Genomic DNA, 24,590 nt, shown 5'->3' with positions numbered 1-24,590 from the left:
CTCGTTAAAGATTGTTTAGTTTGGAAAATGTTTTCAAAAGAAGCCCAGTTTTACTTTGTGCCCAGTTCAATAGAAATTCCTTGGTTCGTACCTGCATCCCACAGTTATTTCAGAACATTTCAGAAAGCTGATTTTCGTTTTGAGAACATACTAAATTTTGTATGTTGGAGTCGGTGATCTTCTTGCACAAGTAACATTTTGAAAGTATGAAAACTTAATCATATTGGCATTTTATTTTCCATCTCTGCTTTAGAATAGTCATAATACTGACTTAAGAATCTAAATCAAATCAAATCAATATTTGGGGTGACCACCCTTTGCCTTCAAAACCATATTCTTCTAAGTACATTTGCAGCGATCATCAATTTAATATCAACACAATCATTAACTGAAACAAGCAGCTGTGTAGGAGGAATAAAACTGGGTAAGAAGCAAGATTAGCAACTAAGGCTACCTAAATCCACAGTGGTTAGTTGTCAAAGATGTTTGGGGAAAACCAACCTGTTGGCTTCCTTAAACATGTGCAAGTTTTCTGTTTTAGTTGATTGTGTTTCCACCTACATGTTAAAATGATAATCATTAGCACTTGTTTAGTATGATTATTTAATCATACACCTAACTATATTTCTACAAAATCTGACTTTGTGCGAGTATACCTAGAAGAATCGATGAAGAATGTTGATTTAGAAATTTTTTTCTGTCCACTTGCATTTTGTTACTTTTTTTTTTTTTACAATTTAACGAAATGGGAAGTGTATAGAACAAAAATCTACATCAAACTCATATTTGGTACCTCCGTCTGTTTCATATTTATGACATTTACAGCATTTTTCATGGCTGCCTAAATCCTTTGCACAGTATTGCCCTTATACATATTGTTCTACATGCATCCCTATATATATTTTTTTATCAAGCCCTTACCCGTCTGCAAACTAAAAAGTGTTTGCCACATTTACAGTGTGAATGTAGCACAAAAGAATGTGTTCAACAAATGAATAGCTCAGGAATGGAAAACAGGTTTTCAGCTGGTTCAGTATATGCATCATCAGCCCATGGGGGCATGGGAAGAGAAGATGCTCGTAGCAACTAATTTTGTATATGTTAAGTATGGGGATTTCACAGAAAAAAAGCTAATGAATTTTAAAGAAAATCCCATTTTATCATGTATAAATGTTTGTAAAGTGTGACTTGTAAATCCTTTATTTCTTCTGAGTCTACTATATTATAAATACAATCTGTTATAACTTGATATCCTTGTTTCTTGCAGGAGCTGCTCCCCTTGGTTTTGATGTTTGAGTTACCGATTGCTGGAATTCTACAACCAATTCCAGATCCAAACTCTCCCACCATCCAACACATATCCCAGACTTACAATATAACCGTTTCCTTCAAACAACGCTCAAGGGTGTATGGTGCTACTGTAATTGTAAGGGGATCCCAAAACAACACAAGTGCTGTGAAGGTAATTGCTTTCATTAATTACAAAACAAAGACCCTAATGATTTGTTAGAAACGAAACCCTCCCTGGAAGCATGCCCACATTGCAAATCATGCGTGTTTTTCCTGCTGTAGTATAGTTCATGCAGTAAGAGGAATTCCACCGTGGTGTATGAGTTGAAATTTGTGAAACTCAAGCAGTTGGGGAACAAGCTGATGCGAAAGCCTAGTTTCCAGTTACATTTTTTAGAGCTATGCATGCCATTCGGATGACGAGAAACTACATATCATGTGCTTATAATTACACTCGCTTGCTCAGCTTCCTCTAATGTTGAAGGTTGGAATTTGGTAAGTGGAAAGAGTCAAATGTTTGATGCGACATACAAATTCTTATTTTCATTGTACAGCATTGTCACATACAGTTCTTCCAGTTTGGTGTTCTGGCCTTTAACAAAAACATCCAAAAAACTAAACAGTCTTTCCTAATGTAATATTGTTTTAAAAAAAATATTTCCATTCTAATGCAAGAAGTGCTCCACTGGCAGTTTTTACCAAAGACCAATCTTATGGCTGTTGAATAAGATTTCAAACAGATTTCATATTTACTACCATAGTAAACACATTAGATTTCACTAAGCTCATCTGCATTCATCGCAATTTTGGGTCTAAGTTAATTCAATGTTCGATTCTCATTGACCCATTGGGATTTGTTCCTCCATGTCAGATGTTTCCATTCAGCTTGTAATTAGGTGGTGTAAAAATGAATTATGTTGTTGTGTTGCCATGTTGATGGAACATTCCATGCTTTAACCCCTTCAATCCCCTATAGACGTACCGGGACGTCCAAAAAACGCCTACTAAGAAACCCCTATGGACGTACCGGTACGTCTATCCCTTCGACACACCCCTGCCGCTGCACGGGAGACCAGGCTGTCGTTTGACAGCCTGGACTCCCCCCTGGCAGGAGAAGCCAGCGTCGCTTGCTTTCTGCTGCCCGATCTCCTGTAACAGCTTCCGACGCGAAGCCGGAAAACTGTTACAGATAGAAATACCTGATCGCGCTTTCCCTTCCAGGTGACGTCACTACTGACGTCACCTGGAAGTTCACGGGAGGATCGGGTATCCCTGCAGGGTCTGCCTAGACCCTGCTGGGCTACTCGATCACTCCGATGAGGGAGCTGTAACAGTTTCCGGCACGAATGCCGGTAAACTATTACAGATACATTCCTTCCAGTGTGTCATTAGCCTTGGGGGACTGCCCCACATCCGATCGTGTGACCGTTAGTGCAGATGCTCTTCTTCTCTCCTCCATTATTGTGATCGGAGAGAGAGAGATCATCTTACAGAGCTGCAGTGTTTAGTGCAAAACCACATTATATAAACCCCCAAATACCTGTCTTACCCAAAATCAACCCACCCTTTCCTCCCCCCCAAAAAAAAATTGGGTTGGGTTTGGTGGGTGGTTAGAGGGAATTGGGGATAGTGTAGTGTTTTAGAAATTGGGTAGGTAGGTGTCGTACAATGGCGCATCGTGTCTTCAGCGCTGAGGAGGCTTATGACTTCCTCAGTCTGATGATGATGCCACTCTGACTGCATCAGATATTGATCCAATATCTGATGAATCTAGCTGTGCGTCAGATAATGACGAGTCAGAGGAAGAAGATGATGGCCAGGGTCCATCTGCTAAAGCCAGGCGTGGAGAGCCTGACTATAAATATAATTGGGTGCCCCCAAATATGATAGACCCAGTAATCCCTGCTTTTACTGGGACTCCTGGCATCAGATGTGACATTGATGCTAGTGAGCCAAAGTCATTTTTCAATTTAATGTTTGCCTCAGAGTTTTTTGAGCTGCTAGCAGCTCAAACAAACCTCTATGCAGCCCAGTGTCAGGCAGCTGACCAAGGAGACAGAAGCCAGACCTGGTACCCCACTGACTCCCATGAAATTAGAAAATTTTGGGCCCTGACCCTTATGATGGGCATTGTGAAAAATCCCACTATACGATCATATTGGAGCACAGATCCCATAATATCCACCCCTGCTTTTTCCCAAATAATGACCTGGAACAGGTACTTTGGGCTCCTAAAATTTTTACATTTTAGTGACAATTTCCAATGCCCCCCTAGAGAGCACCCCCAATTAGACAGTTCATATAAATTGAGGCCCATTATTTTTCAAGTAAATTCCCTGAAATTTATACCCCGATAAAAATGTGGCTATAGACGAGTCCCTGGTCCTATTCAAGGGTAGACTGAACTTCAAACATTATATCCCGTCCAAGCGCTCGAGGTATGGTGTAAAGTTATATAAACTTTGTGAGAGTGGGACGGGATATACGGTTTCCTTCAGAATCTACGAAGGGAAGGACAGTCACCTTGATCCCCCTGGCTGCCCAAAATCTGTGGGAAGATAGTGTGGGACCTGCTGTCCCCCTTTTGAATAAGGGCTACCACCTCTGGGTGGATAACGTTTACACCAGCCCAGATTTGTTTCATTTTTTATTTTTACAGCAGACCCCGTCATGTGGCACTGTTAGGCCAACCCGCAAGGGTTATCCTAAAAACCTTACATACCCAAAGCAGAGGCGTGGCACTACCAGTGCTCTGCGCAGTCAGGAGCTGTTGGCCCTCAAGTACACTGACAGGAAGGATGTGTATATCCTCTCCACTATACACAACGAGAAGGTGGTACCTGTCAGTGTACGTGGGGAAGGTGATGCTCAGGGGCTCAAGCCTCAGTGCATCACCGATTACAACAAGAACATGGGGGGTGTAGATCTTTCTAACCAGTGTCTGCAGCCGTACCTGGTGCTGCGTAAGACAAAGACCTGGTACAAAAAGGTGGCCATTTACCTCACCCAGGTTGCCATGTACTGAAATGTGCCACTGGGAAGATCTACACCTTCCTAGAGTTCCAGCTCAAAATCCTGAGGGATATCCTCTTTGAGCAGCCAATACCTAATGTGCAGGATGCCTCTTACCGGCAGGCATTTTCCTTCTACAATCCCCACCACTGGTGCCAAACAGAAGCCTCAGAAAAGATGCAGAGCCTGTTACAAAAAGGGTATTAGGAAGGACTCCAGGTACCACTGCCCTTCCTGTCCCTCTTTGCCAGGACTCTGCATCGATGAGTGCTTCATGATCTACCACACCAAGGTAGATTATTAAATTTCCGTTAATACTTATTTTATTTTTTTTGTGTTGGGGTGAGCCACAGGGGGTTATTTTCAATTGGCACAATTCCATAAGGTTTTTTTTGTTTGTTTTTTCCCTGCAAATTAAAAAAAACCCAAAAAATAAAAAACCTATGCGTGTGGGGTATTTCCGTAATCAGGTATCCAGTATGCCAGCACGTTACAACTTATGCCCTGTAATGTCCAGAAAACCACAAAAAAACTAGGCATGTGGGGTATTTCCATAATCGGGAGAGGCGGCTGAAAACTTTAGGCTGGATTTTTCTGCTATAACATATACCATGTGCAAAATATCCTCAGCAACACAGATGTGTTGGCGAAAAAAAGCGCATGAAATTATTGCTACGGTTGACTTTGGCAGTGATTGGCGGCCACATGGTTGCATGAAAATTGTCCAAATGCTCTTGATGAGATACTCTGGGTTGTCTGCTTTACGGAAATATATACTTTTATGGGGATATTTATAATTAAGGGGGTGCTAAACAGCCCCAAATGAAACATAGGTCTACTAAAGCAAAATGTGAAAATTTCACGTTTGGAATCTATAACGCGCATGGTCCCGTTTGTGCCCTGTAATGTCCAGAAAACCACAAAGAAACTAGGCATGTGGGGTATTTCCGTAATCAGGAGAGGCGGCTGAACAATTTAGGATAGATTTCTCTGCCGTAACACATACCCTGTACAAAAAATCCTAAGAATACTACAAAATACGAAGACGCGTTGTTGAAAAAAGCGCAGGAACTAATTTCTGTGGCCACTTTTGACAGTGATTGGTGGCCAAATACCTGCATGTAGAATGCCCAAATACCCTTGATAGGATAGCCTGGGTTGTCTGCTTTACAGAAATATATACCTTTTGTGGGTGTTTGTTTTATTTGTTTAAAATTAGAGTTGCAGTCCCATCATACCTAATGTAAAAATTTTACAGCTTTGTATAAAGTAATGTACACCTTATAGTATGTTGCCTATATGTGCTGGAAAAGTATGAAAATTCTATATAAATTAGGTATTTCTGAAATCAGGACACCTGAATTGATAAATTTGGATGGAATTTTCTGTCGCTTTACCTATTTCTATCTTTCCTTGAAAAAACAATATATAGTTTACATGGGTACACTATTCACAGGAAAAGTGAATAATCGCTGAACCGACACAGCGCAAAATTGCTCCGGGCTTTGAGGTACCAAAAACCCCTGGGATTGAAGGGGTTTAACCTCCTTCCAGGCAACGAAAACAATAGAATACAAAGGTAGAGCTCCTGGCCTGTTTGTTTCTCTCAGGAAGTTGCCCTCCGAGTTGCGAACAGTCCATAAATCCCGTGTGCCAAAGTCTATAAAGTGTCCCAACTTACTACTTGGAGTGACAGGAGTCCAATGCAAAATTCAGTGAATGATTTTGGCAACTATTAGTTTTGAGAAGTTCTGTACTTTCACTGGGGGATTCGTCTATTTGGAAAATATGAAGCTTAATTTTAAAACTGATGGATTCAGTTGTATTTATAAATCGCCAGAAGGTTCTGTAGCGCCATTATGATTTTTGGCTATTCTGTATGTATAAATATAATACAGCAATCCATTGCTGCAATTACTGAAACGGTTAAAGCTTATTTTCTGCAGATTTGTTTATGTTCCGTACTCTGATCCACATGAAATATAGGAAAATGTTACTTGAGTATCTTGGACTATGCACGTTGTATACATTCCTTGGTAAATACAACTTGCGTCGTAAGAACAAAATTCGGACGAGCATTTTGTTTTTCCACTGAATTCACCTTCTCCACAATTACCAGAAAGGTTTTGGGCGGCCTGTTTTTGATTTTTCCAATTTCAGTTTCTCTTAGTCTGTCTTAATAACATAAACGTGAGTTTTTCTTCATCTATCATAGTAACATAAACTGTCTAAGATTTAATCCAATAAACACACGCAGCAGTTATGTTCTTTGGAGCTCTGAAAAACATGGATACTATGTAAATGCTGTGATTTACTTTGACTCTGTGCTGCTATGTTACATGATCTGAAGACCCAACAGATGGTTCTCCCGTTTCATTTACTGATGGAATAGACCAAAACTAGAACATTTAATTTGCACTTTTGGTATTCTGTTTTGATAGCGCTCCAATTTACGGTAATATGAAGAAATATCAACATTTCTTTACATCATGGTGATGGCTAGAATGCCATATGCACCTTTGTCTAATTACATGTAGTTTTAAAAGTTAATTCCATTTGGAATCTGCTAAAAGGAATGTTTTGTTTCCATATTGATTTAGAGAACTGAATTAATACATATTAAAAATACAAAACAGTAACTAGCAAAAGTCGTTTTCCAGTGAACAACTTTTTGCTAAGCTACTGTTATGCTACAAAAGCCTAGAAAATTACATTTTCTGGCCTTTTTATACAGCAGATCTTAAGTAAATATAAGGTTTCATGTATACTTTTGCTAACTTGCATAATGTATAAATTGTGTTCTCAAGTAAGTTTGTCTTTGTACTTACATCTTCTGTACTTGTGATGTGGTCATGCTTGCCTCTCCATAGGAAGGTACGGCGCTGTTGCTCGAACACCTCGCTGGCAGCCTGGCCAATGCCATTCCTGTCAGTACGCAACTAGACATCGCTGCTCAGCATCACCTTTTTATGATGGGACGCAATGGTGGCAACATTAAACAGATCATGCAAAGAACAGGTGCTCAGATCCAGTTTCCAGATCCAAATAACCCACTAAAGAAATCCACCGTCTACCTCCAAGGCACCATTGAATCTGTTTGTCTTGCCAGACAATATCTCATGGTATGTACATAATGGGTCATGTGAACATATCGGGAGAACTGGACACGAGCAGAATGTGAACACTATTTACCTCGTCTTTGGTTCTTTCAGCCTCAATAGACTGGAACTTTTCACTCTTTCCTGAGACTGAAACGGCTTAAACGATGATGTGAGCCAGATCTACAGAACGCATTCCTTAATCATCTTGGGCTTTGATCGTTCAATGCTGAAAAGATAATTTACATACCCGAATACGCCTGTTTAAGCACATGTAAAAGGTTAAAAAGAGTTTGAAGGGAATTATGGGTAAAATACATTTGACTGGTTTTACACACTTGTCTGTGTTTTTTTTAATGTTCATGTTACATGTTCCACTTCCTGTGCAGAATCCTGCTAAAATGTAAAATCCTAATTTTATGCAGAAATATTCTACCCTATGCCCCAGGCATGAATGAGTTTTATTGTTCATGTATGATCCACTTCATATAAGAAAGCAAATATATATTTGCTACATTAAAACAAGTCCAACACCCAGTGAATAATCCTTGTTTGTGGGTTTTTTTGTCTTGTACTACATACGAATATAGAGGAGTGTCAAGCTTGATTTCATATAATAAATGCAGCTTTTTTTCTTAGGGATGTCTTCCACTTGTTTTGATGTTTGACATGAAGGAAGAGATTGAAGTAGAACCACAGTATATAACACAACTCATGGAACAACTGGATGTCTTCATCAGCATTAAACCAAAGCCGAAACAACCGAGCAAAGTGAGTTTTTCTCTAATGCTTTATTAGTATTGGTGTTATCATTGACACTAATTTTTAATTATTATAAATACTAGCAATTTTTCATTAATATCATTAAGTTCAAAATATCTTAATTTGACTGTAATACTACTAATTTTGAATTGGTATTAGTAGAACTAATTTTGAACTATTAGTATTAATTGGGAAATATGAATAATTCAGAGTTGGTGCCAATAATCAGTTTAGTGCATGTGAGTATTAGGGAGTTTGTGTGAATTTTGTGTGGGAAGGGTCTATAATCTATACTTTATACCTATGTAGATCTTCATGCAAATATATTTTTTGGTCTTGACGTTTGCATGCAGTTATTCTTGCAGATATTATATATAGATCTTTCAGGCACTCTGTAGCAGATATTATAAACTTATATCAAACTTTAATGTAACTTGAGTAATTAGGTTTGTTTGGAACATTTCATTGCTGGATTCGGATACATATACCACCTTCCAAATCCATAGCATTGAAACAATTGAAGTAAAAAAATGAATGAGATGTGTAACCATACACAGCAATCTTAATTCCCTTTAGAATGTTGTTTTATATGTTTAATCTATAATTTGGGTAATGTGTTTTTAATATTTTGCAGTCTGTGATTGTAAAAAGTGTGGAACGCAATGCCTTAAATATGTATGAAGCTAGAAAGTGCCTTCTTGGACTGGACAGTAGTGGGGTTACGATGACGAGCCCGACCACGGTACCCTGTCCGATGCCGTATCATGGGCTGGATATCTTGACTGCAGGTTTAGGACTAACCGGATTAGGTAATCAATATGCATTGCATGTTTGTAATGGTTAAAAAAAAAAAAAAAAAAAAAAAAAAAAAAAAAAAAAATCACCACTGCAAATATAAATGGGGATATATTCCAAATCATCTATTCTGTAGCCTCGGCAAACGTTTTGAACTTTATTATACAATACTGAGAAGAAAATGGGGGAAAAATAAATGCCACCAATCACCCGGGTAAACCTATACCAATAACGGTCATCTTTTCATTCATGTAGTTGAATCTATAGCCATGTTATTTGCAGTTTGCCGAATTTGGTGTTTTAATCTCCCCTTGTTTGTCAAAGTTTATAATAGGCATTTGGTTAAATAAAAAGAGATAAACAGTCAGGAAAATGGATGACATGGTTCTAATTTCAGAGCACTTGTCCAGTTTAAATGTTATTAGTGTTATGCTTTACTAATAGTTTGAATAGTTACATTTACAGAACATTAGCTTTATATTTTGTTCCACTTTTCTCTTTATTCTTACAGGTCTCTTGGGTCCCAATGCCCTGTCTGTTAATTCATCTACAGCACAAAACTGTTTGCTGAATGCCCTAAACAATTCCATTAGCACGCTACATAGTCCGACTTCTGCTCCTAGTCCAACATTATGGGCAGCGTCCTTAGCCAACACCTCAAGTGCTGCAGGTGAACTGGGCTTTTTTTTTTTTTTTTTTACAATTTGTTACTTTGTTGAAGACCTGGCCATCCACACATTTCTTGATGACAATGAACTTTTCACTTGTGTAATTTGTGCTTCAAAAGAAGGTCAAATAAAGTCCTCAGCCTTCATTATTTCTCATGGTTTTCTAAAGTTTTATGTGCTGTTCGGCTTCATATGCCACTGTGGTTTTAAACATAATTATTGGTTTTAAAAAGTTCTGAAAAATAGCATAGAATTGCCAAGCTATCTTAGCAGAACGTCTTTTCTTCCTAACGAAACTGGAATCGACTTTTGGTTCAGCGAGAATGATTGTGTCCCTTCATCTTATATTGTCTAACACACCATCACAGACTTGTTCTAGCAGATTTCATACATGTGTTTAAGTACATAGAACTTGAGGGTCATGAAGACCGCTGTTGGTCTGCATACCAGAACGTTTGATGTTTTTCTGTGTATTAAGTCATGGAGCCTGAAGACGTTTGTACAATAAGCCTACCACACTTTACAATTAGCGGCAATATATTATATTCTTAACTTTTAATTATTTTTTTTACCATGCAGGGTTTTCAGCTATACCCCACCTGATGATGCCATCTGCGGCTCAAGCTACATTAACCAATTTTCTACTATCTGGGCTTCCCAATTATGGGCAAAACACACCATCCCCGCCGCCTGGTCTAACGCCCGTGGACGTCCATATGAATGGACAAGAGGGCAAGAAAATTACATCAGCATTAAATGGTCATGTAAAGGTATATTCTTAACACTGTAAATTAAACGTCCTTTAATCTTCATAACCCTTACATTAAACTACATACAATATGGACTGTCTCACAGCCCCACTCCTGGCACACCACAGATTTATTATCTGGTGATGGAAACAAAATTTGACTGCAGATAAGCATTTGGCCTATCAAGTCTGCCCAATTTTCTTGATGTATAAACTCTGACTGCAATCAGTCCTTGGTCTTAGATTCAGGACAGCCTTATGCCTGTCCTGTGCCCCACTGGTAGCCTCTACTACTTCTGCTGTGAGATTGTTCTACTTATCTAACATCCTTACATTGCATTGCCTTACATGAGAGCGCATTAGATGAAATATTTCTGCATTTTATTTAATACAATCGGTTACTTAGTACTGTAGAAGTGAAAATAGTGCAGCAAAAATGTGCCATTAAATATTGCATCTTCCAACTCTGCAGCCAACAAACATGAAGTATGGGACAATATCATCATCATCTCTAGGGGACAAAGTTATGAACCCAAATCTCCCTGACTCGTCAAGACAGTCCAGCAGCCACGGCTCACCGGAGCAAGTGAATGCCAAATCTGATTCAGAAGGTCATTATACAGAATTTATAGTCTCAAATGTGCAACATGATGATCTCTAAATATTTGGTCATCTCCGTCTTAACCAATGCAAACATGAATTTGTTATACATCAATGTCCCTAACTTTCTTTAAATGTCTGTTCCATTTTAATTCATAGGTGGTAATGATGCTTTTGTCGAAGTGGGTATGCCGAGGAGTCCATCTCATTCTGCAAATACTAATGATCTGAAACAGATGTTAAGCTCTGCCAAGGTTCCCTGCGCAAAGAGGCAAACAGTAGAGTTATTACAAGGCACCAAGAATTCCCACTTACAGTACGTTCCCATATAATGGCTCAGGGCCGGCCTGACAATGGAGCCGAGTGGGGCAGCCGCTCCAGGCGGCACTTTTGAAGGGGCGGCACTTCGCCGCTCCAAGCCCTTTTTTTTTTTTCTTCTTCTAAAGCGAAAGAGAGAGAGAGGGGCGCCGACCAGCTTACCAAGCTGTCAGTACCCGCTCGGCGCCCCTCTCTCTCTCCTCTGCGGCGAGTCTCCCTCTTCGGTCTCGGTGCCAGCATGTAATGTACAAGGGGGGGTGCCGGGAGGAAGAGTAGATAAGGGGGGGGGGGGCGGCATTTTAAAATTCGCCCCAGGCGGCATTTTGCCTTGGGCCGGCCCTGTAATGGCTTATTTAGCAAAGGTTTTGCTGTTGAATGCTTTCTTTACCTCCCTTTTTCATATTTTTTTTTTTTTATAGCACAACAGAAAGAATGCTTTCGGATTCTGAGATGAGCTCTTCTGAAGGACCAGTCACGGATAAAAAGGCCCCTGGAAGTGAACGGGCAGCGGAGAGAGCTGCAGCCGCTCAACAAAACTCTGAGAGGGTACGGCTAAATTCACAGTCATCATATGCCAATACGCAGGTAATGATCATAGAGTAGGTTAGAAGGTTGCAGGCATCCGGTATTTCGTGCATGTGTAGAGATGTGGTTGGAAGAAAGGATGACCTGTACACCTATATACACAGTAACAGAACTGAGTAACTCCTGACACCGGCATCATCCGACCATGTCTCCCAAACATGTATGTATATATACTTGTGTCACACTGATGGACTTAACATAACATTGCGAATAGGCAGGATTTTTAATCTTATTAAATACCCTGCTGAAAACATGCTGGTTTATGAAACGGTGGCTTTATGTTGCTCACATCTAAAAATCTTACTTGTTTTAATATGCTGTTTTCATGTAAGTTTAATGCAGAAAGAGCATTTATCAGTATTTCTGGCCACTCAAGCAGCAGGAGTTGGTGGCTGAGACCCTTTTCCAAATCATTTTATTTAGACAGTCTTAAGTTCTTGTTTTGGTTTTACATTTTTATAGTAATTAGAGCATCTTTCTAGGAGTTGTTTACCAGTAAATAGTTATGTTTAACTTGGGGGATTTTGTACTAAATTTCTAGAATGTGGCATTCTCTTACCCTGGAGAATATATTATACCCCTATAAAGTGTGGTATATGTAAGTTTGTATGCTTCTCTATTATAGGCATATGATTATGAACAGAAAAAGCTATTGGCAACAAAAGGTATGAAACGCTACATCTTGTCTTTAGACTTACTGATACGTCATCAAATTGCATTGTTTCAGGCGGGGGTTAATTCTGTGATGTGCTTGTTTACTTTGGTTGGCTCTCGTGTGACACTGTTTGCTTAGCTCTGGTTTTTACACCATTGTCATTATAGCTTTCATTGTTGCTGAACTCAAGGGGAGGCAAATGGCATTACTGTGTTTTAATAACTGAATTTAGGAAGAAAATTAGATTCTATGTTTTAACACTACACTGCAAATCAGTTTTGTATTATAAAAACGTGTATTAACCTATTAGTATTTAGGCATACAGTTTACAATTCAAATGTATAGATTTTATAATGAATACTTCAGTCATTTTTGACTATTTTATGTTCTAAAACTTGCAATTGCCTGATTATCCTTTTATTTTATTTTTATTTATTTTTTTTGAGGAACAAAACAGATGCAATCACAATTTTCTAACTGACCTCTAATCATTATAAGTATAGGGTATTCCATTTTTTTTTTTTCTCCAGCAATGTTAAAGAAACCTGTTGTGACGGAAGTGAGAACTCCAACAAATACTTGGAGTGGACTGGGTTTCTCCAAATCTATGCCAGCAGAAACAATAAAGGAACTAAGACGTGCCAACCATGTGTCTTACAAGCCAACAATGAGTACCACATATGAGGTATGAAAGAGCAAACTTGAAAGAAAGGATCCAAATGGTATACTTACATTTAAGAAATAGGCTCTTTGTATTTTGTATTTGATTTTGAAACAGTGTCTGTAAAAAGCTAAATCTTAAAATATATATACTGGTTTATTATGTTTAAAGCGTAATACTCAATTTGTTTGTGGTTCACTAAAAATAGGATTATTACCTAAGGATTATCTCAACACATCTGAGCAGCACAACATTAGCCAACATATTATACACTGCCTTGACGAGCCTTGTGCAAATATGTATGAATTGCGTATGCAGACATACTAGGATGTAGAGTGTGGTGAGGTCAGGTTATGTGTGGTCAGCTTAGACATTCATGCAGGAGGTGGTCACTGGGGTTGACTCTTCATATTACACAATGCAATTTGGGAGTTGAAGGTTGGCGTTCACATCTTTGTTTTTAGCGAGAGTTATAGATTTGTCCCAATGTGATTTTCACACTTCTTTGAACAGTGGTGCAGTTTATGCTCGCTGACCCACCTTAACGCTTATTTTATTGTTTTATCAGACACCTATGTCTTTGTCACGGTCAAATAGTCGAGAACAGCTGGGAAATGGCAGTGAATCTGAGAATTGGAGGGAAAGGAATGGCATGGAGTCATCTCATAACGACTACTCCTCATCCATTGGAAGTCCCAAGCGAAAGCAAAACAAATCTGGTAACCATTTACCGAAAGCTTCAAAAACATATTGTATGGGGTTTTGTTTGTTGGTGTACCTAGCTATTCCATAGCACAAAGTCATAGCCCAGCTTATATAGCACATCCTAGTCTAAGTCAACCAAGCAACTGGCCTGTATATTACTTATTGCACTATTGGTAAAGAACATTGAATCATTTGTTCCTAACAGTGTTATTAAAATAAGGATTTACGTTAAGAATGTCTACTTGATAGTTTTACACAATCTGGGCTATATTTGGTCCTAACTGGAAAAACCAATGGCAGGACATTTCATTAAAATGTTATGTGAAATACCCAATAATCCAAATATGTACCTTCCAGACCGGAAAGTAATGCCTAAAATTAAGAAGTCTTTAACAGAACAGTCAGACTTCCATTCAATGTACTAGTCCATTTTAATGTATTTTGTAGAATTTGTATAGTAATCCACGATTACTCATTTTTTTTTCTTCATTTTCCACCCTCCCTCACAGCAGAACACTATCTCAGCAGCAGTAATTACATGGACTGCATTTCCTCGCTGACTGGAAGCAACGGTTGCAATCTAAACAGTTCATTTAAGGGTTCTGATCTTCCAGAGCTATTCAGCAAACTTGGACTGGGGAAATACACGGATATCTTCCAACAGCAAGAGGTCAGTGTATCACCTCATTCAAAATACACAAACCCAAAATACCCCGGACAACCTCACGTTTTAGGTCTCTTGGGTTCTAAGTGTTGACGATATATCTTGTGGTGTGGTTTTAGTAGGCATTTACGTCTGTACAAGATTCACATTTTTATCTGAAGTAATGCATTCTATGTGTCATTGTGGTCAACAATTAACTCTTTTTGGTGCACAGCAGAGCCAGATAAGGAGACAGATTATAATGGTAACGTCCCCATTTACACTGAGCAGCAGTCCTCAATATATAATTAAGGATAGGTGAGGTACTGAACAGTTTTGTACCCCCCCTCTATATATATGAATTCAGTGTAATTTGTTTAAAGTTCAATTTACTGTTGGGTAAAGGTTACTGTTTTGAAGAATTGAGTGTCTTTTTTAACCAGAGCTTTCTGGGTTTAGTGCCTTCCAAAAGAAAAAAAAAAATGGAAAGCGGGATAAAGTTAGAAACAAGCCAAGAGCACCAAAAACATGCTGTTCTTCTCAAACATTTTTTACATTTTCAATTCATCCAACTTGAAATGGCATATTTATGAACTTTGGTGGCCAACATATTTAGGCATTGTTTTGTTATTGTGAAATCCAAAACAGAGGAGAGTTTCTTCAAAACGCTGTATTTTTTTGTGCTTTTAGATTGACCTTCAGACGTTCCTTACGCTGACTGATCAAGATTTAAAGGAACTTGGTATTACAACATTTGGAGCTAGAAGAAAGATGTTGTTGGCTATCTCAGGTAATCTCAAGGTCAAGGACCACTGATACATTGCCCTATATTCTTTGCTTGCCCATTGATGGCTCGTTTATACTGCTCTAACCATCAGTAAATCCATACTGTAAGCTGATATGGCTTACTTTGTCAACTGATTTTCAGTATGGTCCTATAAATCAATAAACTTACCAGTAATTTGCTTCGGTTTTTTTTTTCTTATTGCAACAGAGTTGAATAAGAATCGAAGAAAACTTTTTGAACCAACAAATATACGTTCCTCTTTCCTGGAGGGTGGTGCCAGTGGAAGACTGCCACGCCAGTATCACACAGACATTGCTAGTGTCAGTGGCCGCTGGTAGCGATGGGCGAAATCACTTGACAGTAAGCGCTGGAAACCTTCTAAGAACCAAGGCTGACCTGATGCATGCATTGCTTCATATGATTCTTACCATCAGCACTTTAAAGCCAAGGTACCACGGACCAAAGCATTATGCTCACAAACACTTGTGTTGCTATTCCAAAAGCCAAAAGTGGATTATATTTTGTATGCCTTCGTCGACTGGACCGAAATTGCAATTGCAAAAAAAATGATTTTATGTTTTAGTATTTTATTATGTATAACTATTATGTATGCACTGAAATTTTTACCTTAAATGAAGAATTAATCTCTCAGATATCAGAGGGCATGACTTAATGGATTTTATTGTGAAGGAATTCTCTAGTATTTAGAATAATCAAGATGTTTCTGCACTTTACACTCGCCCACATTTTGTCTCCTGTGGAAATGTAGTGTTCTTCTCCTGTAAACTCAACTTATTGACACTATTCATATCCCTGTGCTTTTTAACTAACCACAACTCCATCATCCATATATATATATATAATAAGGTATTTTAACTATGCAGACTTTATGCTGGAACATATGACAAGGAATTTTGTTACTGGTAGATGAGTTTTGGGTTATTTTTGGGGTTTTTTTTAAAAGAAAAATTCTTCTGTTATTTAATAATCTTTGAACGCTTACAATGAGAAAGTTCACTGTAACAGATGAAAGAACCATTACAGACTTTGTAGCTAGTAATCCTGTTGCACTCAACCTGACGTCAGAGCAGATTATGGAAAATATAGCAAGTGTATTCTTAGTCATCACCATTATTTATGGAATGTGTTTAAATTCTTCTCCCTTCACTGCAAAGTTTCAATGTATCAGCAATGGAGTTAATCTCAGTGAAATTAATTTAAGCGGTACTCGTGAAATAAGACAGATCTGTAGCAACATACCATAGAAAAGGATTCCATTTTTCCCTAAAATGGTTTGCATACCCAAGGTCACTGCTTACATAGGAGACTTTCTATATAAGCAAAGTCGATATTTGAATTGCCAGATCAGAGCAATGCATGCGTTGCTCGCATCTCCAGCACAGTTAATCTAAAAATGCATTAGTCACCATATTCAATTCTTACGATTTAAAACTGTGAATGTGCAAAAATTTTTATTTGTATTTTTTTAATTTGGATTTCGCAATCACATCACACACCACCCACTCCCCCAGACTTGTTTGTGCACTGTTGTGTTTCCAGCGGTTTGATTGTACTGAATGCTATCTTGGACTGTGAAGAAGGGATGGAGTTTTCAAGTCTTTGCAATCACACTATCTTGCTACACCAGACATCACGTAAACTAGTATTCCCAATGACATGGCCCTATGGAGGCTCGAGAGCATTGCATATTGTTTAAGTTAACCGTATCTCAGATAAATATCTGCATTCATGATATACTTTCCACAAGAAAATATGTGCACACACGGGAATATTTTCATGTACTTTGCTGCAACAGATCAAGTACATAGACATTGCAGCAAACTTCTGTATTGCTTTCAAATGAGGCACTATTTTTTGTGGTTTGGGGAACTCTCTACACTACTTTTGGTGAACCACTTCCTATAGAAAGCTGTGGTGTTAAAGTGCTAGTAAGCATTTTGTACCACACAGACTACTTATTTGATCAGCCCCACGTTTTAATAACACACATGGGTATTCCAACGTTATTTTATATTTTTTGGCCTAGACTGTTTCCCGTATATGTACTATATAATTTTGTTTTAGCGTTGTATTTGGTTTTGTATTTCATGATACTATTAAATGACTGGGTGTGGAATGGGGAAATATTTTTAAATCACCACAAAGGTACTGTATTCAGTAAGGCTTTTATATGGACACACAGTAGCACAAAGATACACACTAATACTGGAGAATCTTTCTCTGCCTTTTCCCCTTTTTTAACCTTTAATAAAATGACAATAAAGGTGACAGTGTTGTCAGAGTGCTGCATCATGCACAATGTGTTTAAATTGTTAAATCCCAGTATTTGTTACTTTTTAAGTTGTGCCTACAGAGTGACAAGCGATCTGTAAATGTAGAGCAGATACAGATTATATTTCAGTGGGGGGTTGCAGACATTGGTTTTTTTTTTTGTTTTTTTTTTACTTTTTTAAATTGTGGATTATGACTATTAAAATGTTTTAACTAATCATTTATGTTCAAGAAAATAAATTTATATAACCCCCATTGTTGTCTATTTTGTGTGTGCTGGTCCAGAGCAAATTTTTTTTTTTATAGCCATAAAAATAGTTACGCTAGTGAACTTGTCACAAGCACACAGAAGGTAGTATCATCTGATGTAGATCGCACAAGGCATCACAAATTACATCATCAATGACATCCTGATAACAATCACTTACACAATAGTGTTACTTTTGTGTATGTAGCACACCACAATCCCTGATGTTTTGCCATAGAAAAACACTATACAACCAAGTGTATGTGGACACTGGGCCATCACACCTATATGAGCTTGCTATTATCCCATTCCAAAACCTTGGGAATAATATGGAGCCCCTCACCCCTTTTGCAGCTTTTATACTCCATAATATTATGGAATTCATTTCTATAAGAGTCGAATATGTCTGGAAATTGGTGCCCATTCAGCAAAAAGAATGTAATGTCGTGCACTGATGTTGGGTTAGAAGGTCTGGCTTGCATTCCAGTTCATCCCATAGGTGTTATCTATGAAGTTTTTGTATGCTGTGGCATTAACATTGCCCTTTGCTCAAACTAAGCAGCATAGCCAACACCCTGTGAACTGACCTTAAGTTGTTTAGAAATGCAGTTCTTTAGTAATGCAGTGATGCTACAGAGGCCAGGTAATCTGGAAACGCTACACACATCGGCAGATAATAACCCCGCTGGTTGAATGTATGTGGTCTACTGTTTCACGTGTGAGCTGGTACTCGTAGATGCTTCCACTTTATATAAATAGCACTTACAGTGGACTGCTCCTGAGTCTAGTGGCTTTAGACACCACTCCAGTAGGTGCTTGACATTGTGCACAGTGATCTTTGGCTTTTGTGCAGCTGCTCAGCAATGAATACCCATTTTGTGAAGCTCCTGATGGACAGCATGTGTACTGTTGTTCCTTACAGTGGCATTTTGGAATTGAGTGATGCTACAAAGGATGGGTGACTTGTGCACGCTTCATTAATCTGTAACCATGTTTTAATGTGCATGCTGAACCACTTTGTGGCTGAGCTGCTGCTGCTCTGAGACTCTTCCACTTTACAATAATATCATTTACAGTGGGCTTCTTTTAGAATCAAAACCACAGATCTAGCATCATTCAATGCGTTTAACCCCTTAACGACAATTGCCGGTCCTGGCACGACACGGAAAAGCATGTGCTTTACGACAATTGACGTGCCAATTGACGTTGCTGAATGCCTCGACCTCGAGGCATTCAGCAACGCCGCGATCGGAACGAAGGGGCCATCTCTGGCCCCTCCACGGGGCGTCAACATCCGCAATACTTTGTATGGCGGCGGACGCCCGTTTTAAAAGCGTTTAGGAGGCGATCGACGATCGCCTCCTAAACTTAAATGGTGTCGCTGGAATGCCTCGATCAGGAGGCATCCAGCGACACCAAACACTTACCTTTCGATGGGCTGTGACCGCTCCGGAGAGCGGTCACAGCCGCAGCTGCCGATCTTCGCCATCAAGCAAGATGGCCGCTGCCCTGTAACAGGAACCAACAAATTTTAAAAGTTCGCTAGATGGTCCAGACCATCTAGAGAACTTTGGCTCCACTTGCAGGTTGAATACAGGTACTGCATTCACCATGCAAGTCAATGGAACCCAGCTTTCTAATCAGTGTGATTAGTAAAAATAAATTAAAAAATAAAATAAAATTAATAATAATTAGAAAAAAAATTGTAAAAAACTAGTAAAATGTAAAAATTTCCCACTGATGTCACTATCAGGGGAACCTCCAAGTTGAAAAAAAGTTAAAAATTTTTCTTTAAAAAGACAAAAAAAAAATAAAAAAAAAAATATATATATATATATATATATATATATATATATAAATATATATATATATATAAAATATATTTTTGTGCGCAAGTCCTAAAATTAGCATATTAGCTTAAAACAATTCTCGCATGGAAAGAGTTAAAATACTGGCATATTAAATGCCCGTGGGGTGTCTACTTTTTAAAAAGGTATGATTTGATGGGGTAAATTGAATTGGCCAGGTTCAACAACGTCCCAATTAACACCGGGGGAAGGATGGCCACACACCTAATTTCCAATTAGAAAAATGCACACGTACCAAATGTGGCCTTTTAGTTCCCACAAAAATGACACACCCATGCATGTGGGATATCGCTGCACTCAGGAGATGTTGCTGAACACATTATGGGGTGTCGTGTGACAGCGGCATATACCAGGAGCTGTAAATTCATACATAAAGTAGGTGTGTGTGGGGAAAAATACACACACAAAAATACTACTGCAAACTTTGAAAACATGCTGGTGGTAAAATGTGTGCATGCAAAGAGTTAAAATACCAGCATTTAAAATACCCTGTGGTGTCTAGTTTTGAAAAATATATGGCTTTATTGGGCACACTGAAATGGCCCGGCTCAAAGATGTACCAAATAGGGCATGGGCAGTGGATCCCCAAATGCCAAAGTTCAACATTGAAAAATGCGCATGCCCCAAATGTGGCCCTTTTGCCCCCAAACGGCCAGGCAAAATCATTCATGTGAGGTATCGCTGTACTCAGGAGATGTTGCTGAACACATATTGGGGTGTTTTGTGATAGTGACATATACGAGAACTTTTTAAGTCATACCTGAAGTAAAATGTGTGTGGAAAACCAAATGCAAAAAAATGACTACCACAAAGTTTGATAAAGACTGGTGGTAGATATGGTGCATGGAAAGAGTTAAAATACTAGCATTTGAAATACCCTGGGCTGTCTAGTTTTCAAAAATATATGATTTGATGGGGTAAATTGCATTGGGCGGGTTCAAAGATACCCAAAATGGCACATGGGGGGAAGAATTACCAGATTTGGAAAAAATGGCTTTGAAATAGCAAAACGCTACCTGTACTTATTGCCCCATAATGGGTAGAAAAAAGCAAAAAAACAAAAACGTTGGGTATTTCTAAACTCAGGACAAATAGTAGAATCCATTTAGCAGGTTTTTTCATTACCTTTTATAGATGAGTAAAAGATTTTTCAACTAAAAGTTAGAAACAGTCATTTTTTTCTAAATTTTTCACCATATTTTATACTTTTTTTTAGTAGTAAATAATATGATACAATCAAAACCATGTCATCTAAAGAAAGCCCTTCTTGTCCTGAAAAAAACAATATCTAATTTGTGTGGGTTCAGTAAACGGGAAAGAAGAAAATTACAGCGAAACACGAGCAGCGCAGAAATGTTAAAAAGGCCATTGTCACGAAGGGTACAAAAAGTAAAATCAGCCTTTGTCACGAAGGGGTTAAAGTCACTGATCTCTTTGGTACGATGCATTCTACTGCCAGTGTGGAGATTGCATGTCAGACACACTTATATAAGTGACCGCTGGTGATGCCTTTCAAAATCTTAGGGGATACTCGGTCACTAAAGGGAACCATAGTTGACCCAGCTAATAATCATGAAAACCCCATTGGTCTCGTTGGTAGCAATAAAGACATTTGATATTTGCCCTCGACTTAGTAAGGATACGTCTTAAAAAGAAGTGATGAAATCTAAAATGTGTAAAGGGGTTTAGTGGAGGCCTTCTCATATATATAAATATATATATATATGTATGTAAAAAAAAATTGCAGAATGCAGTGATATCTTTTTTTTTTTATTGGACTAACAATGTTTAAAGCTTGTCTTTGAAATATGTTAGTCCAATAAAAAAAAGGTATCACCGCTTACATTTTTTTGACGTGTCTACTGGACTAATACGGCTAAACATATTTACACACACATATATATATCATCCCACAATATAATTTCATCAATTGAGCCGAGTTTCTGAAATAGGAATATTTTACATGCATGAGAATCAATCCCACATTTATAGCATGGTAGGTGATCAGCCTACATTTGTCAAACTGAGCAGGCATAGAACCCCTATCCTAAAAACTGTATAAGCACATGGAGACAATTAAAGAGCCTGGAGAACAAGGTTTTTCTCTGAACTTTTATTTAGAACTCAGAAATACAACAGATATGGCAGCTCAGTGCAGACCAAAACATGTTTCAAATACTTTCACAGAAATCTGTCGTCGTTTGGGAATACCCCATTTTTTCTGTAGAAGAGATCTTTAATGATTGCTTTCCTCCCATAAACCAGATGCTTGGATTCCATTGCCACACCACCTAGAAGAGAAAAGTTAAATGTTATAGATATTACCGGTTCCCTAAAAATGATCTTTATATTTATCGGTCACAACGTCATCAACAAATCAAATCAAACTGAAAGAGAATTGAGTTATTGTACAAATTAATTTGGGAAACTGAAAAAGAGGAAAATAATTCCATTTAAATAGTGCAAGTTTCACATTGTATTCTCCCCAAGAAAACTGTGTAGTTAATTCTGGAATAAAATACCCTGAAAATGAGTACATACCTAACTTCCAATCGCTTTCATAAATAGGCAGTGGTGGAAGATGAAGTTTCTCCTCTGGCTTAAAATGTCTACTCCTTGTCCCATCAAAAGTCCTATCCTTGCCACAGATCGGAGAGGTGATGTTAAAGCAAGCATGTTTTGGCCTGTTCATGCCTACATGCTCGTAGTTGGCCTTATGATGAACCTCCATTCCTGTTGGCTTGTGAGCATTGAGCCGAGGAAGCTTGACAACTGAGGCTCTTAATACAGGCTTCTCGCCCTTCTCTTTTGGTGACCCTCTTTGGGTCTGGTTCAAATGTTTCAACCAAGAGGCCACTCTGGCACGTCTTTCCTTCTCAACTGCCTCTTTCCATACATTTGGGTAATAATAAACAAATTCTTTCATATTGAATATTTGAATTCACTAGGAAATTCTCAGTGATCTGAAACCTAGAAAAGTAATGGGGACAGGACAAGAAAAGAGGGGAAAAAAAGGTTTGGTAAGAGGAAAGACATACAACGTTTCAGATTTTAATTCAGACCTTTTTTAATCCAAATGTATAATTGTAATTTAAATGTTATTATTTGAAAATTACAAGTACAATTTGTGAAAAAGAAATAAAATGTAGTCTGAACTCAGTACTCTGTAAAATCCTGACTTTACTCTCTGTGGTGGATAAAGGTGATCAGAAGAAGGAAAGATGAATGTCTACCTACCTTTGCAATAAAGGATTCTTTGAAGCTCTTGCTACCTGAATACATGCATTGTAGAGGTTCAGTGACATCAATGAAGTATGCGTGACCTCACAGAAGCCATTAGCATATCACCTGCAGCTAACATGTGAACCAGATTGAACAGTCATGTGATTTTGATTCTAAAAGAAACATCCCTAAAATAATACATTTGTGTTATTCATTTCATTCCAATCACTTTTTTCCCTTGGTGTAACAATCCTAAAGCAGACAATTCCAGTCCTTGATATGCACAAAACAGAGACATTTCTGAAATCATTGGGTTTTTCTTAGGAATCATGTAGAGAAATTATTACATATAGAGCTCTATTCATAGCAATTAGTAGCCACACACTGTTTTATATAATTTTTGCTAATTTCCTCTAAAAGCAAACACACCTAGAGAATTATTAGATATGTCTTGTTGATACAATGTTTATCTGAAACTCTGAAGAAATCACCTGATCTCTTCATACAAATTCAGCTTTAAAACACAGAGCACATTGAATTTCAAAAATATGCGTTGATTAGCAATACATCTACGCAGTGAAATTAAATCAGGAAAAGAACTCTAATGTATTTTTGAGGGAAAAAAAAATATTTAGGAAGAATTAAATTTATTATACCTATAAGTACCATTTCCCCCTCAAAAAGGCCAACTAGAGTAAAATACCACAAGAAAAATTTGTTCTGTGGTTTCTTTGGCAAAAATAAAATATAAAAATCATGATTTCTAAGAATCATAGAACAAATCATTAGCCTATATGTGGCCACACTTTGAACTGGTGTCCAATAGGCTGTGCATTTATAAACCATGTCCGTATATTTATCGCTGTTGATATTCTGGGAACCTTTCCAACTTGATCCTGTTCTATTTAAGCAAGTTAAGTAATATTCATGTAACAGGCAAGCAATTAAAAATGAGCCTTCACCATGGACATTACTCAGAGCGATGCCACACTGGAGTAGAGTATTCAAATGCCTTCAAAACCTCATGTGTTTTAGTGGAAACGTTAGTTCATATTTTGATATCTTTTCATTATGAGACCACCTACTCTGGCTGATATGTTTTGAATATAAAGGGTGGTCTATAACTGGTATAATAATACCAATTTGTCAGATGTTCTTCATACAAGCCCTCCACCTTTGCTCAATGCTCTTTCAGCTAAGGGGCTGGCTGAGGAGGATGGTAGATGTACTCCTGCAGCAGCTGGAGGGCCGCAGGTTGGACACCCCATGTATAGCGCATTCCCTGCAGCAAGAGTGTATTTGAGTGAATGCATTCCACAAAATGGTTAATGTGACTACCAGGGCCGAGCCTAGGGGTCACTTGATGCCTGGGTGCAAAATATTTGTTTGCATCCCCCAGGTGGATGTGACAATATTGCTAACTCCTCCCCTTAACAAACATAACCCCTCTAACCACACCCAGTTTCTATGGCGATCACTCATTCTATGACATTAGTACCGAGAGCAACCTGGGCTACTACTAAGTATATTTGTCTAACTGAGCAGGCAAAGAACCCCTATCCTAAAAACTGTGTGAACACAAAACACATGGAGCCATTTCAAGAGCCTGGAGAACAAGGTTTTTCTCTGAATAA

The 24,590-nt window shown here is 38.3% G+C and overlaps 1 protein-coding gene across 1 annotated transcript in view; it reads left to right on the top strand.

The window, feature by feature from the left end:
* LOC149299010 (protein bicaudal C homolog 1-B) overlaps nucleotides 1–15,665 on the top strand; it is a 75,318-nt gene extending 59,653 nt beyond the window's left edge. Inside the window, exons 7-21 of the mRNA XM_089486940.1 lie at nucleotides 1,268–1,462; nucleotides 7,173–7,424; nucleotides 8,040–8,171; nucleotides 8,797–8,971; nucleotides 9,469–9,627; nucleotides 10,205–10,395; nucleotides 10,846–10,984; nucleotides 11,133–11,289; nucleotides 11,711–11,876; nucleotides 12,502–12,541; nucleotides 13,062–13,216; nucleotides 13,761–13,911; nucleotides 14,407–14,567; nucleotides 15,231–15,330; nucleotides 15,535–15,665. Coding sequence (XP_089343066.1) covers nucleotides 1,268–1,462; nucleotides 7,173–7,424; nucleotides 8,040–8,171; nucleotides 8,797–8,971; nucleotides 9,469–9,627; nucleotides 10,205–10,395; nucleotides 10,846–10,984; nucleotides 11,133–11,289; nucleotides 11,711–11,876; nucleotides 12,502–12,541; nucleotides 13,062–13,216; nucleotides 13,761–13,911; nucleotides 14,407–14,567; nucleotides 15,231–15,330; nucleotides 15,535–15,665 — 2,304 coding nt within the window. The remainder of the gene's footprint in view (nucleotides 1–1,267; nucleotides 1,463–7,172; nucleotides 7,425–8,039; nucleotides 8,172–8,796; nucleotides 8,972–9,468; nucleotides 9,628–10,204; nucleotides 10,396–10,845; nucleotides 10,985–11,132; nucleotides 11,290–11,710; nucleotides 11,877–12,501; nucleotides 12,542–13,061; nucleotides 13,217–13,760; nucleotides 13,912–14,406; nucleotides 14,568–15,230; nucleotides 15,331–15,534) is intronic.
* The last annotated feature ends 8,925 nt before the right edge of the window (nucleotides 15,666–24,590 follow it).

Source organism: Sceloporus occidentalis, unplaced genomic scaffold (assembly GCF_023333645.1).
Source record: "Sceloporus occidentalis isolate IW3139 unplaced genomic scaffold, rSceOcc1.0.p SCAF_30, whole genome shotgun sequence".
NCBI lineage: Eukaryota > Metazoa > Chordata > Lepidosauria > Squamata > Phrynosomatidae > Sceloporus > Sceloporus occidentalis.
The sequence above is the reverse complement of the archived record's forward strand: the minus strand, read 5'-3'. Positions and strand labels throughout refer to the sequence as shown.